Source organism: Vombatus ursinus, unplaced genomic scaffold, assembly GCF_900497805.2.
Source record: "Vombatus ursinus unplaced genomic scaffold, bare-nosed wombat genome assembly UNPS02014959.1, whole genome shotgun sequence".
Classification (NCBI taxonomy): domain Eukaryota; kingdom Metazoa; phylum Chordata; class Mammalia; order Diprotodontia; family Vombatidae; genus Vombatus; species Vombatus ursinus.
Genome location: NW_020954737.1, coordinates 14,704,645 through 14,720,820, shown reverse-complemented (window position 1 = coordinate 14,720,820; position 16,176 = coordinate 14,704,645). Strand labels below are relative to the sequence as shown.

The 16,176-nt window shown below is 36.3% G+C and overlaps 1 protein-coding gene across 1 annotated transcript in view; it reads left to right on the top strand.

Annotated features, from left to right (window-relative positions):
* The window catches only part of A4GNT (alpha-1,4-N-acetylglucosaminyltransferase), a 29,654-nt gene extending 13,681 nt beyond the window's left edge, over nucleotides 1-15,973 (top strand). Inside the window, exons 2-3 of the mRNA XM_027845313.1 lie at nucleotides 10,516-10,953; nucleotides 14,801-15,973. Coding sequence (XP_027701114.1) covers nucleotides 10,540-10,953; nucleotides 14,801-15,427 — 1,041 coding nt within the window. The 5' untranslated portion in view covers nucleotides 10,516-10,539 and the 3' untranslated portion in view covers nucleotides 15,428-15,973. The remainder of the gene's footprint in view (nucleotides 1-10,515; nucleotides 10,954-14,800) is intronic.
* The last annotated feature ends 203 nt before the right edge of the window (nucleotides 15,974-16,176 follow it).

Sequence of the window (16,176 nt, the reverse complement as noted above, 5' to 3'; positions counted from 1 at the left end):
TTTCAATCTTATTAGACTGGTAGTCCAACTTCCATATGGCAGTCAGCAAGCAGAGAATGGTGGTCTTGGTGTTTTTTTTTTTTAACCCTCCCTGTCAGCCTCAAAGTTACTTTTAATGAACTTTCTCTAATTATTAGTGACTTGGAACATTTTTTTTTCTTTATGGCTATTGATAGCTTAGATTTCTCCCTTAGAAAACTTTCTGTTTATGTTATTTGCTATTGTTATTTGGGGAATGGCTCTTATTCTGATACATTTGAATAAGTTTCTTAATATATCTTGGAAATGGGACTCCTATTAGAGAAACTTGCTGCAAAGATTTTTTTTTGTAAATAATATTTTATTTTTTCCAATTACATGTAAAGATAGTTTTCAACATTCATATTTTACAAGAATTTAAGTTCCAAACTTTTTCTCCCTCTCTCTCATCCCCCCTCTTCAAGATGGCAAACAATCTGATATAGGTTATATATCTGCTATCATGTAAACATGTTTCCACATTACTCATGTTGTGAAAGAAGAATCAGAACAAAAGGAGAAAGCCATGAAAAACAAAAATAAAAAACCCCCCAAAAGACTAAAGAAAGTGAAAACGGTATACTTTGATCTGCATTCAGACTCCATAGTTCTTTCTCTGGATGTGTACATCATTTTCCATCAAGAGTCTTTTAGAATTGTCTTGGATCATTGAATTGCTGATAAGAGCTAAGTCAATCATAGTTGATCATTGCACATGTTACTGTAACTATGTACAATATTCTCCTTGTTCTGCTCACTTCACTCAGCATAAGTTTATGTAAGTCTTTCTTGGTTTTTATGAAATCATCTTGTATATCATTTCTTATAGCACAGTAATATTCCATTACGTTCATGTACCACAACTTGTTCAGCCATTCCCCAGTTGATGGGAATTCCCTCAATTTCCAATTCTTTGCCACCACAAAAATAGCTGCCATAAATATTGTACCTATGGGTCCTTTTCCCTTTTTTATGATCTCTTTGGGATACAAACCTAGTAGGGGTAATGCTGGATCAAAAGGTATGCACAGTTTGATTGCCCTTTGGGCATAGTTCCAAATTGCTCTCCAGAATGGTTGGATCAATCCACAACTCTACCAACAGTGCATTTGTGTTCTAATTTTACCACATCTTTTCCAACATTTATCATTTTTCCTTTTCCATCAGATGGTACCTTCGAGTTGTTTTAGTTTGCATTTCTCTTATCAATAGTGATTTACAGCATTTTTTTCATATGACTTTTTCATACGATAGCTTAAATTTCTTCATCTGAAAACTGCCTATTCAAACCCTTTGACTAATTATCAATTGGGGAATTGCTCTTATTCTGATACATTTGAATTAGTTCCTTATATACTTTGGAAATGGGACTCATATCAGAGAAACTTGTTGCAAAATTTTTTCAAGTTATATTTTTCTTTTCTAATTTTAGCTACATTGTTTTCATTTGTGCAATTTTTTTTTTACTTTATGTAATCAAAACAATATTGTTCCTTTTATCTCCTGTGATCCTCTCTATCCTTGTTTGGTCATGAACTCTTTCCCTATCTATAGATCCAAAATATTATTTTTTTCCCAATTTGTTCATGATGCCACTTTTTGTGTCTAAATCATGTATCCGTTTAGTCATATCTTGTTATATAGTGTGAGTTGTTGGTTCATATGTAGTTTGTCAGATTGTTTTCCAGATTCCCTAGCAGGGCTTTTTTTTTAAAGTGAGTACTTATACCAGTAACTGAGATCTTTGGGTTTATTAAATATGAGATTACTCTGTTCTTTTGCTTCTATATATTGTATACCAAATCTGTTCTGATGATCTATCTCTCTATTTCTTAACCAGTACCAAAAAATATTTTTATGTTCACTGCTTTGTTGTCTAATTTGAGATTTGGTACAGCTAGGCCCTACTAGTTTTTTCTGACTTTTTAAAAAATTATTATTTCTACTGGTATTCTTGATCTTTCCTTCCTGTAGATGAATTTTTGTAATATTTTCCCTGGCTTTATAAAATAATCCTTGGGTAATTTGGTGTGGCATTAAATAAGTACATTAATTTAGTTGGTATTATTATTTTTCTTACATTGATTTGGATTACTCACAATTAAAATTTATTCAATTATTTAGATCTGCCTTTATTTCTGTAAAGAGTATTTTGTAGCTGTATTCATATAGTTCTTATGTGTATCTTGGTAGGCAGACTCTCAAGTATTTTATATATACTATACTTATATTACATAGACTTTTTCTTTCTATATTTAGTTATCACATTTTTAATAGGTTTCAGATGGAAACTATCTTGGGACAAGTCAGCTGTCCTATTTTTTAATTTTGAATATTCATTCTCCTAGCTATTAGAGTATTGCACAGATGGATAAAACAAATGCTTTTTGTGCTTAAACAATACTAGTATTTAAGTTCAATTTATTATTGTCACTATTAATTCATTCTTATCATCTTTTTTGTTCAGAGAGAAACAGTTCTGGGACAAGTCCTTATAATACTATTATTCCTTTATATTCAATTTTCTATGGATAGATAGGTGGATAACATAACTTTTTTGTAGCTGAATAAAAATATTAGGATGTAATCTTATCCTCTGTTGTTGTTCTGTCATGCCCAACTCTTTGTGACCCCATGTGGGGTTTTCTGGGCAAAGATACTGAAGTGGTTTGCCATTTCCTTCTCCAGCTCATTCTATGGATGAGGAAACTGAGGCAAACAGGATTAAGTGACTTGCCCAGAGTCACACAGTTGGTAATTGAGGCTGGATTTGAACTCAGGAAGATGAGCCTTCCTGATCCCAACCCAGTACAATATCCACTGAACCACCGAGCTGCCCCTTAGCCTCTGTAGGTTCACTGGAAGGATCCCCACTAAAACTCCAGTAGTAGACAGGATAGACAAAAGTGATGGTATGAACCTTATCCTGTTCCCACATGGTATTGATCTCTTCAACTAAGTCCTTATATTTTGAAAGTTTTTTCCTCATATCCCTCGGAGATTATGAGTGTTTAACATTTTAGCCAATAATTAAAAGCATTATTCTTACATTTTCATGAATCAATATTATATTTGAGTGACTGTGAGCAGCATTTGTGTATATGATTCAGATCCAGTACAGTTTATTGGTTGAGCTCTTCAAGATATTTTGAGTTCTGTATTTTAAGTATGGGTATTTGCCATCCATCAGCCCATGAAAAATAGCACGCTTCCAAAGTTTAATTTTAGCCACCAGGTTATGTCCTGCCAGATATTTTGGAAATGCGAAATTTTTAGATCTTGAAATGTTGTTACATGCTTGCCACCATTTCCTTGAATAATGTGCATTGATCTCTAACTCCAGGTACCTGAAGGATGACCCTGCTGTAGTTTCTGGTTCCAATGACCTGATCCTGATTAGATATAATGAGCCCTTCCTTGGGACATGCAGACCTGTTTGGCTTAGTCATTGATTTGACACTTCTTGGTCAATGTATTGTTGGCTGAGTTGATATGGATGTTCCCCAAGGAGGCCCTTTTGGATCTTACTTGTTTCAGAGGCACCATCAAATGCAAAGATTTGTACCTTGTTATCAGCCTTTGCTATTGTTTAGTGAAATGATATCTGCTTATTACAAAAGTACCTCAGTAAGTTTTGTACATTATTATTATTATATTGTGTAATATAATAATAATAATTCTTATTATTATGCTATAATTCTCTAATATTTAAAAGAAGTTAGGGAGATACGTCAAAACAATGTAGCTTCAAAAAGAGAGTCTAATATCAGAATTTTCTTTTATGTATATTCTATCTTATTTTCATGTTATACATGTATCTCTTTAGCCCTTCTTTCTTTCCCATAATATATCCCCAGTCTCTATTTCTTCTCCTCCTTCATTCTTGTTTGATACCAAATATACCAGGCTGAATTTAGTAATAAAACCTCTGCAACAGGCTCCACCTACATGATTAATTATAGGTGTCTGTTTGAGATATTGTAGAATTTTAGAGTAGTCATGGCAACATGGTACAGAGCAAAAGGTATTGGATGTGGAGCAACAGAATCTGAGTTCAAATTTTGCTATTTATTATCTGTGTGGCCTTGAAAAAACAGAGGCCTCAATTTCCTCATTTGTAAAATACGACAATTGGACTAGATGACTTCAAAAGTTCCTTCCAACTCTAAATCCATGAGCATATGGAGCTTTTGGATGAGAATTCTAAAATTAGAAAAAATATTGAAGATAAAAGAAGAGTCTCATAATATTGCAAAAGGCTCCCAGCCTTTGCTATGACTTAGTCAATCAATGAAGTTTGGCAATAGAATCTTAAATCTAGAAAGTGGCTTAGAAGGCTACTGAGTCCAAGCCCTGTCCTAATAGAGTAGTGCCCTCTGTGATGTCCCTCAAAAAAAAATTGCTCAAAAATATCTGGTGATATCACGTGATAATAGTTCAATTTTTGAACAGCTCTTATTACTCAGCGTCTTACACAGAGTGAGGGCTTAATGAATCTTTGTTGAACTGAATTAGAAGGTGATACTATTTAGGTATTTTATATTATATTATTTTATTTTTGTTTAGACATTTTAAAGGAAAACTATTGCCCCAAGTATGTGATAAGATATCTTCACCTGTTTCTCTTAGTCTTTTTTACTGGAAAAAAAAAAGAAAAAGGCTTCCAATTAATGACCAATAGTAACACCACTGGCTAGTATTTATTCTTTCATTCTTATTACTTCCAACAAGTTACACTTTTTATAACATGGGTTGGAGACCTGACAGAAATAAAAAAGAGACCAAACTTGAAAGATTTTTTTAATTAAAAAAAAATTTAATAGTGGGGAAAGCATAAAATTACCCAGGTCCATAGAGAAAGATTGACCTTGCAACAGAACAAGGAAAGTTGTTTAATTTATTTCAACAATGTTAAATGAACATCCCTTATGCCCAGCTGTCCCAATTTCCATTGTGAAGATTGGCAGTTTCCTCTTTTCAGATTTCTTTTAACTGTAATTGCCCTTTCAATAAAGGAATGCTGCCACCAAGTGGTAGGAGAGTATCTTAAATTTACAGTATCTTTTGCTATAGAAAATTAAACAGGATTTTAACTGGTTCTATCACACCAGCAATGCAGAAAAGATAATTTTCTTCCTGTTCTCTTGAAAGATAAGTTGGTAAGATTTCATAACAATCATGCTGGAAAGAAAACAATGACTGCCATCTTGCATCTTACTGTCTTTGGTAAATTTTCCTAGACAAGACTAATATCTCACATTCATATAACACTTTAAAGTTTATAAAGCACTTTCCCTACAACTCTGTGAGGTAAGAAGAGCAAGTATTATTATTTCTCTTTTATAGATGAAGAACTGAAGCTCAGACAACTTGTCCTGGGTTCCACTGCTAGTGTCAAAGGCAGAATTCAAATACAGATCTCTTGAATACAAGTCCAGGACTCTTTCCAATCTATTATACTTCAAACAGTAACATTATAAAACTTCAGAGTTAGAAAGGACTTTAGGAATTATCCAGTTCAACTTCTACCCAGTCTATGCATGGCTCCTCTTTGCAGTATCCACAACAAGTGGACTTGCATTTTTCGCTTGAGGATTTCTACTGCTGGGGAACTTGCTGCCTTCTAAGGTAGCATATCCCATTTTTGGGCAACTCTAATTACTAGGAAGTACTTCATTCTATTGAACTGAAACCCACCTCCCCATAACTTACACCCATTGGTTATGATTCTATTTTCTAGTGCCAAGCAGAATATGGTGAATCCTTCTAATGATAACTGTCCAAATATTTGAAGACTGCTATCATGCTAGTCCCAAGTCTCTCTAGAATAAATACTCCCAGTTCTCTGAATGGTGATTACCCTCAGGATGTGATCCTAAGACTGAATATTATCTCTTTTTATAAGCAGTCAGGATCACAAGATATCAAACAGAAAAGAGGTTTTATTTATACAAAAAAAAGAGCACAAAAAGGATTTTCTAAGACAATAAACCTATAAAAGTCGAGTTCCTTTCTCTTTCTAGTGGGAACCCCCTTTCCACCAACCCCAGCAGAGACCTGTACTTTCCCTGTGACTTGCAGTCTTATGGTGGGGCTCCTCTGGTGTGTGTGTGTGGAATGGGGAAGAAGCACAAGTTCACTGCTATTCAGCTCTGTCTGAAGATGAACTTATTCCTTCTTTTAGTTTTTTCTTTTCTTTTCTTTTCTTTGAGGCAATTGGGATTAAGTGACTTGCCCAGGGTCACATAATTAAAAGTGTCTGAGGCCAAATTTGAACTCGGGTCCTCCTGACTCCAGGGCTGGTGCTCTGTCCACTGTACCACCTAGCTGCCTCTTATTTCTTCTTTTAGGAAATGGTGCTAGACTTTTGGCAGCTGGATTTGGAAAGACTATTTCATAGCTCTTTTACCACTAGGATATTATGTCAGTTTTCTAGCTAATAAGAGGCTGATAGTAATTCATGATTAGGGATAGGTTGACTTTGGGTTATTTTTTCTATCTGTTCTTTAAAACATGATTCCATAGCCCAACCCTAAAAAGGAATTGTGAGAACTTTTCTATGTGCTTTGTGCAAAATAGTCTTCGTTTTATTCCTTTTAAAATTAAATATGTATATAATATACACTTTGTTTTTATATAATTTTTATTTTTGAAAATATCTCTTCTTCTTTCTTTACTTAGTGATGCATCTTTTAAAACAAAGAGTGAAAAAGAATGGGAAAAGCAGTTCAGCAAAACTTAGCAACACGTCAATTAACAACATATCCATAATCCTCATAAATCTCTGCAAAGAATGGAGGATTTTGTCTTTTCTCATCTCTTTTTCAGGACCAAACTAAATAATTCTAATTACATCATGTTTTGTTTCTTTTTCTTCGTTTCCCTTCTTTTCCTTTCTCTCCTTTTCTCTTTCTCCTTACATATTTATAATCATATATATGTATTCTTGGTTCTGTTTACTTCAGTTTGTTTGTTTAAGTTTTCCTGTGCTTCTCTGAATTCTTCATAGTTATCACACATGGCATAGCAACATTCCATTATTTATTTATTTAGTAATTTCCCAGTTGCTGACAATCAAGTTTCTTTCCAGTTCTTTGATGCTACGAAAAGTGTTCTCTATGTATTTTGGTTAGGGCATAGGACCTTCTTTCCATCTTTGACCTCCTTGGGTTGTATTCATAAGAGAAGAATCTTTGGGTCAAAGTGATATTCTAAGCACTTTTCTTCTTTAAAAGCATAATTCAACATTGCTTTTGTAGGATGCACTGACATTTCTAGCTCCACCAACAGTATATTAATGTGCTGGTATTCATGCAACTCTTCTGACCTTGATTATTCCTATCTTTTGTTATTTTTGCCAGTATTGGAAGTGAGGTGAAGCCTCAGAATTGTTTTGATTTGTATTTCTGATTTTTAGTAATTTGGGACAATCTTTCAAATAGTTGTTTAAAAATGAAAAAAAAATCACCTCTTTTTTTTTTCTTTCTGTCTCTATAGAGATATATATCTTTCCTTCTCTTTTTCCTTTTACCCAGAGAACCATCTTTCGCAAGAATAATAGAGAAAAGAAGCAATTTAGTAAAACTAAACAAACATAGCAAGTGAGTCTTAATATACAGGCAGTGTTCTGTACCTGTCATTCCCTAGCTCTGCAAAGAGAGGAAGGTGTGTATGCATACACCCATACACAAACACATATCTATGTATATATACATACACAGATATACACACATATATATACATACATATTCATTCAAACATATATTTTTTACTTCCTCTTTGGAACCATATGGTTTGTTAATAGTATACAATTCTTCTTTCGAGAAATGCTCATCCATATCCTTTGAATGTTTATTTCTGGGTCAGGTCTGACTGAGACTGACACCTTGTTAGTTCAGATTTGAGGCTGGGGTGAAATGAGGAACTTACAGTTCATTGAATAGTTAACACAAGGAAGTTTACTTAGCTCTGACGTAACAAGGATATTCAATAAGGTAATACTTAACATGAGGAGATGCACCCCATCCCCATATAGGGTAACTAGGTGGCACAGTGGATGGAGCACTGGGCCCAGAGTCAGGAAGATTCCTCTTCCTAAGTTTAAATCTGGCTTCAGACACTACCTAGCTGTTTGACCCTAGCCAAATTACTTGACCCTATTTGTCTTAGTTTTCTCATCTATCAGGAAGTGGGTAGTATTATTTATTACTGGGCCTCTGGAATCATGGTTGGTAATTGCATTGATCAGGTTTCTTAAGTGGTGGTTTTCCTTTTAAAATGTACTGATATATTCTGATTTTATGCAATAGACACTTCTCCTCAAATCCCCAAATACTTACTCCCGATATCTTACCTAGTAATAACTACACAGAACCAGTGATAATGAAATAATTATAACTGATGGTTCAAGTTACTTTTCAGTTTTGTAGTTTACCAGTTGTTATGGGAAAAGAAGAATATATGTTTTCAATTTAACCATTTGGCACCAACACTGTCCATTGTCTTTTATTTTAGTTTTGTTTCTTTTTGGTGTTGCCTTTGCTTGTATTGTTATAGTCAATGTAATATTTTTCTTTTGACTCTTCTTTCTTCACTCTGCTTTGTTTTCATATAATTCTTCCTGTGCTTTTCTGAATTCTCATATTTGTCATTCTTTGAGGTACATAAACTTTAAAAATGATTGATATAATTTATTTTGATACTATAGACACTTCTAAAAGTCTACCCAAACACCAAATTCCTTACCCTTTTCCATTCTTCCCCTTCCCCAATATATTCCCTGAAAACAGATAATTTATCGACTGTTAAAAAAGGAGAGATATGTCCGTTAACTTGGACAGTATGGTATGGTTTGTATTTGACTGGAATTTTGTTGCATCTCAATGATGACTTTATTTATACTGTTGGGATCATTATGTGTATTGTCCTCAATTACATTTGATGAAAATTGAGAACTTATGTGCGAGTTATAGTAATATGCACTGAGATAGAAAAGCAAAAATGAAATTGTTCCTGTCCTAAAGAAGATGATATTCTTTTGGCTCTTTTTTTTTTCAGGCAATTGGGGTTAAGTGTCTTGCCCAGGGTCACACAGCTAATACGTGTCAAGTGTTTGGTCTGAGGCCAGATTTGAACTCAGGTCCTCCTGACTTCAGGACCGGTGCTCTATCCACTGCGCCACCTAGCTGCCCCCATTTTTTGATTTTTTTTTTTATTAAAGAGACCATCCCTTGACTCACTTATTCTTTTTTGGGGGGGGCAAGACAATTGGGATTAAGTCACTTGTCCAATGTCACACAGCTAGTAAGTGTCAAGTGTCTGGTCTGAGACCAGATTTGAACTCAGGTCCTCCTAACTCCAAGGCCGGAGCTCTGTCCACCATGCCACCTAGCTGCCCCTTTGGCTCTACTTTCTTCATGTTGTATCACCTCATAAGAGTCTTCCCATGTTTCCCTGAATTCTTCATATCTGTGGCTCCTTACAGTATATTAATATTATATGACATTGATATATCTTAATTTACTCACCCATTCCATAATACTTTTGGCTCTAGCATTTTCTGTTCACAGACAATGCAATAAATGCTATCTTGTCAATGATTTCCTTGGAGTATAGTACAGCAGTTAAAGAGGGGAAGGAAAGTGGAAGGGAAAGGGGGAAGGAATAAACATTTATATAATGCCTACTATGTGCTGGACACTATGCTAAGCACTTTTATAAATATTATCTCATTTGATCCTCACAGCAACCCTGGGAATAGGTGCTATTATTGTCTTTATTTTGTAGTTGAGGAGACTGAGGCAAATAGAAATTAAGTGACTGCCCAGGGCCACAGAGGTAAGTATCTGGGGCTAGATTTGAACTCAGGTTTTCCTGATTCCACGTTTAGTGCTCTATCCATTACATAACTAGTTGAAAAGAAATAAAGACAGAAACAATTCATTAACTTTTCTTCCATAAATAAGACCTGTTCTTAATGAACTCATGCTTACAGTTAGTGATTATTCAACAGCTGTAAATAATTCTTCAGCAAAAGGACTTTAAAGAATTCTAATGTGTGAATTTCTTTACTTCATTGAATAAATTAGAAACTTTGTGGATTTACAAATATGTAATGCTCTCTCTTGGGAGAGTATTAGAGCATAGGAACATAGATTTATAGCTAGAAGGTACCTTAGAAGTTGTCTAGTAGACCCCTTCATTTTATAGATGGGTAAACCAAGGGTTAGGTTAAGTGATTTGCTTAAGGTCTCTCTCTCTCTCTCTCTCTCTCTCTCTCTCTCTCTCTCTTTCTTTCCACTCTTTCCTTTCCCTCTCCTTCCTGTGTTGCACACAGACCTTGTATGGCAGGATTTTAGCCCTAGTCTTCCTGACTTTAAGTCCTATACGCTACCCATTCCTCCATGCTGCCTCTCGGATGATTGAGATGTTAATGGTTTCTAGGCCAGTACCTAAAATAATTTTCATTTTTTTCCAATTTGTTTTCTCATTTTAAAGAAAAAGATCTATGAAGAAAAAACAATGCTGAAGGAGTTCCAGATCTCCCTTTCAATCTTTTTTCTGTTCACTTGTGGATTCCTGTATGAAATGACGCTGAAACCCAGATGCTTCTTTTCCTGCACACCTGCATACAAGGCCATGATGAAACCTGAGGACATTTTGAGACATAGAAGAAACATTGTATTCCTGGAGACCACTAATCGCCTGGAACCTTCTCCCTTAGTTTCATGTGCTGTTGAGTCTGCAGCTAGAATATATCCAGAAAGGTCTATTATTTTTTTAATGAAAGGACTGGATAATAATTCTACCCATTTGCCATTAAATGCTAGCTACCCGGGCTTCTCCCTCTTGTCAGCAATTGAGAATGTCTTCTTTTTCCCTCTTGTTATGGAAACATTGCTGCAAGAGACACCCCTTTTCTCGTGGTATACTCAAGTAAGTGTTCAACAGGTAAAAAACAAAATAAAAGTCTTGTGTCAAAGACTCTCTCTCTTTGGACCCAGAGACATTTTGGGGGGATTTTTTCCTCCTCTGGCTGATCCCTGAGCAAGGCTACATCTTTCCCTCTGGTTTATAGGGCTGCCCCTGTGGTGTTGGGTCCATCTTTCTAATGTCATCTTCTTGAACCTTCTCTGTGGCATCCTTTCCAGTATCAATCACTAGTTACTTTTAGTATCCCACTCATGATTGATTGAACCAGTGATTAGTACTCCAGTATCATTTAACAAATTAACACCAAAAAGCTTTTCAAACATAGGGATAGTTGCTGAAGAAGATGTAGCAAGAACAGAAGTACACACATCCCTTTGAACCGAGCACATATTCTCCCCTCTGCCAGCTCGGTCCCTGGAGAGAATGGGCTCAGATTTAAAGCATTTGCAATAAAGCATTTGCCTAGCCAAGTTTACTTTTAAATGCATATAGCAAAGTTGCTCCAGAAAACAGTGTCTCAGTTGCTGTTTTGATTTGCTGGTTGGCTTGGTGATGCAAGTGGCTCCTTGGGGCTGCACCGGTGGCATACTCTAGTCTGGACTCCCATTACCGTACCTTTTTAGATCTCACAAGGTCATGACCTCATCTGTCCTCTCTCCAATGTGCCTTCATTTAAAGGTAGGAAAGAGTAAGCAAACACAAAGAGGCAAAGAAACAGGGGTGCCATGTTCTTTTGTGGCAATATGTGGGTCTTGGCTGGGGAGATAAGCAACTGCTAACAGAAAACCATTCTTATGACTGTTGCTGCCTCTCTTTCCACTTATAGGCTTATAACTGTCCTTGCCACAAACATCACCAGCAAGAGACAGGCTTGCCCTAGCTGTTTAGTGCTTTTTGAATGCACACTCAGTTTTGACTGAGCAGACAATTGAAAGCTCTTTTCTTTTCTTTTCTTTTCTTTTTGGATGGGGCAATTGGGGTTAAGTGACTTGCCCAGGGTCACACAGCTAGTAAGTGTCAAGTGTCTGAGACTGGATTTGAACTCAGGTCCTCCTGACTCCAAGGCCCGAGCTCTATCCACTGTGCCACCTAGCTGCCCCCCAAAGCTCATTTCTTCATCATGAAATTAATGGGCTAGAAACAGTCAAAAATACCTACGTATACTTCAAAATGGAGAGTAAGGCCCCTTCATTCCACATCATTAGGCACTTCCAGAAGTTGATTCACTGGAAATGATTGCTCCCACAACTGAGCCCTTATTTGCTAGTCTCTCATTACACTTACACGTCTTCTGGAGGTGCTTGAGGTACTGCCCCAAATCTCCCTGTGACTGTCTCTTCCTCATAAGTCCTATATAGGATGGTTGCTCTCTATTTCCTAGTGCTTGAGGATAGAGAAAAGGGAGAGATAAGGGAAAATTTCTCTCTCTCCGTCTTTTTCTCTGTCTCTGTATCTATCTCTCTGTCTCTCCCTCTTTTTCTCCACCTTTTCCTCACTTTCTCTTTATATCTCTGTTTCTCTCCTTCATTCCTTCTCTTCTCCTCTCCCTCCCTCATCCTCCCTTCTTCCTCTCTCTTCTCCCTCTTCCTTCTCTTTGTCTCTGTCTTCTTTCCTTCTCTTTCTCTCTCCTCTTTCTCTCTCCTTTCGTCTTTCTTTCCAACTCTCTCCTTTTCTTTCTTTTCTCTCTCGCTCCCTCTTTTTCTCTCCTCCTTCCCTCTTTTTTCCATCTTTTCCTCACTGTCTTTATTTCTTTCTGTCTCTGCTTCACTCCTCTTCTCTTCTCCTTTCTTCACTCTCCCTCCTCTCTCTCCTCCCTCTTCTCTCTCTCTCTCTCTCTCTCTCTCTCTCTTTCTCCCTTTTATGCCCTTTCTTTCAATTTTCCTTTCCTTCTCCTTTCTGCCACTCCTAATGGCTCTGCAGTATAATCACCCTATCTCTTTATTTCTTGGTCCTAGTAAATCTTTATAGAGTCCTGCAATCTTTCCATGTCATTGATCTGGTGTAAGATGAGGGGAGAAAACCCTGCTCTCTCTCTTTCCTTCTTCAACTCCTTTCTGTTACTGACCCTGTCTATCATCATGTATATTCTATGTGGTAGGCAGGATTTATTTTTTCTGTTACTCAAATGGGAAAGGGAAGAAAAGGGGGCAAATATCTTGTCACTTGCTACAAAAGATATTTCTAAAACTGTTCTTTTCTTTAGTTTGTTTTCTTTTAGTCTCATTTTTTTAAAAACTGGATTTATTTTTTTATGACTGCTAGAATCTGGAAAGAATTTCTATATCTCTCTCAGGCCAGTGAGATGTCTTGTAACTCTAACCTTTCTTTTTTGGTTGTTGTTGTTGTTGTTTATTTTTTTCCATCTTGAGGACGATATATTTGTATCTTAGAAATAATTTACATAAGACAAATTTAGGAAGTATCAAGGGTTAATGCTACATGGTATCAGGTCAGACTATGAAATGACTAAGAAATTCTTCATGCTAAGGGAACTTAGGAATTTGAATCTCTCTTTGCTACTAGTAGTGCATGATAAATAAGTGAAATTTCAATTAAATTACTCATTTGCCAAACAATATTGTCCATACACATTCCAATAGGACATAGCTATAAATTACAATACTGAATTTCAGGCTTACCATTTTCTTGGATTCCAGGATTTAACAATAGTATGAGTAATGATAATTTTTAGAGCACTTTAAGGTTTGCAGAGTGCTTTACATATTCTCTTTCCTTTGGGAGGTAGGTGCTATTATTGTCCCCAATTTACAGATGAGAACGCTGAGGCTGAGAGAGGTTAAATGATTTGCCCAGTGTCACACAGTTAGTGTCTGAGGCAAAATTTAAACTCAGGTGTCTGAGTCCAGGACTTCAGTCATTGCACCACCTAGTTGTCCCTTGAACTACTGTTGCCATCCCCACAACTACCATGAATAAAATTGAGAGGAGTGAACATGATAATAGCAGACATTTATATGTAGTTCTAAAATGTGCAAAGTGCTTTATCATGTTAGTTAAGATTTAAAACAACCTTTGAAGTAGGTATTACAGGTTTCTATATCATTTTTACATGAGGAAACAGGTTAAGAGAGCTTACATTGTTTCCTCGGGGTAGGTCTAGAAGAAGCAACAAAAACATTGGCCATTTGTACCTATAATATGATGACAACCTCAGAGCAAGGGGTTGTATGAAGTCTCGCAGTTTCAGAGATACAGCCTGGCTAAACAGCTGAGAGAAGTACATGTTACCAAATGTCATTTCAAAACAAGTGTTTTGATAGAGATGACATCTGAGGATGGAAAGGATTCATGCTCTCTCCAATTGCATTACAGCTTTTCCTAGTTCACAAACATAGATCTCATAGGTTCTGCCAACTGCTGGTGACTCCAGGGTCTAATGCATTTTCACAGACAAACTAAGAACTGGGAAAGACCTTAATTTAGTCGTGGGCCATCACCAGTCATCCTGACCTTTGTCTCACCACTGGACTCCGACAACTCTGGAGGAGAGAGTGAGATTGATAACTTTGCACAGCTCTGCCTCACTTAAATCCAATTCGAGTGCAAGTCAAGGCATTAAGCTTGTGATGCCATTGGTCCTCTTCGTAAATGAAGGATAAACAACAACAACTGTAGGTCATCTCTTCTTGGATAAATTACATAGGCCTAGTTCCTTCAATGAAAGGTTTGGATGAGATGATCTTTTCAAATATAAAATTATTTTCTTTTGATTCTTTGGTTCTTTGAAAGTTGCCATTGTAATAATGGCACTCTGAGCCTGGTAATTTGTTTTTACTAAAAATTTTAGCTTTGGTTTTTTCAGAAGACTCATTTCTATCTATCCCTGCAGATCAATTCCAGTGTGGAAAAGAACTGGATCCACATCAGCTCAGATGCTTGTAGGCTTGCTTTCATCTGGAGATATGGTGGGATCTACATGGACACTGACATAATTTCCATCAGACCCGTTCCAGAGGATAATTTTCTGGCAGCACAGACTTCTAAATTCTCTAGCAATGGGGTTTTTGGGTTCCACCATCATCACTCTTTCATTTGGGACTGTATGGAAAATTTTATTGAGCACTATAATGGGAAAATTTGGGGCAACCAGGGTCCTGGATTAATGACAAGAATGCTGCGGCTATCATGTAATCTTACAGATTTTCGTGAGGTAAAAGACCTCAGGTGTCCAAACTTATCCTTTTTACATCCCCAGCGGTTTTATCCCATTGCATATCTGAAATGGAAACGTTACTATGAAGTTTGGGATATAGAACCAAGTTTCAATGACTCTTATGCCTTGCATTTATGGAACTACATGAACCAGGAGAAGAAAGCTGTGATTAGAGGGAGCAACACATTGGCAGAAAATCTTTATCGAAAGTACTGCCCAATAACTTACAAGAATCTCATTCAAGGCAAAGAGAAAATGGATCAAGGAGAACCAAAGGACACTCTTTCCCCCACCCCCCACTAAATAACAATATAGTTTCAATTCCTGTGGTTTAACAAATACATTAAATACTGCCTTTATTTAAAATACTTATTACTTTTTTTTTCAAGTATTGTTATCTTGTCCAGACTGGAAGAGAAGCAGCCACTCATGGCCCAAACCCAATGCTGTTTCAGTGGTCATCCAATTTATGTTTGATGAGCTCCAATGAAGGGGAACTCACTACCTCCAGGGGCAGTACATTACATTCCTTTTTAATGGCACAATAGCATTCCACTATATTGTTATGCCACCATTTATTTGGGCATTCCCCAATCATTAAACTTAAACAGTAGGATGCAGTAGAAAGAATGTTGAGTTTTGAGTCAGAGGACCTGGATTTGGAACACTTAGCTGATTTCTACCTATGTGAACCCGAACAAGTCACAGCCTTTCTGAGCCTTAAGTTTCTCATCTGTAAAAAGAGAGTATTGGATTGGAAGATGTCAAAGACCTCTTCCAGCTCTAAATTTATAATCCAAAGGCTGCTTTCAATTTTTTATTACAAATTTAGAAGTTATGAGTATTGCTGTATAGATAGGTCTTTTTTTTCTTTTAATGATATCTTTAGACTGTAGTCCCAATAATGGTATCATTGGGTCAAAGGTATAATCAATTTTATAACTTGATGTTGCTGGAATTTTTCCATCAAAACATTGCCTAAATTTATAGTTTTACAATAAATAGAGTATTTATGTACCCTTGGTCCTGTTAACATTAGATTTAAATAATTT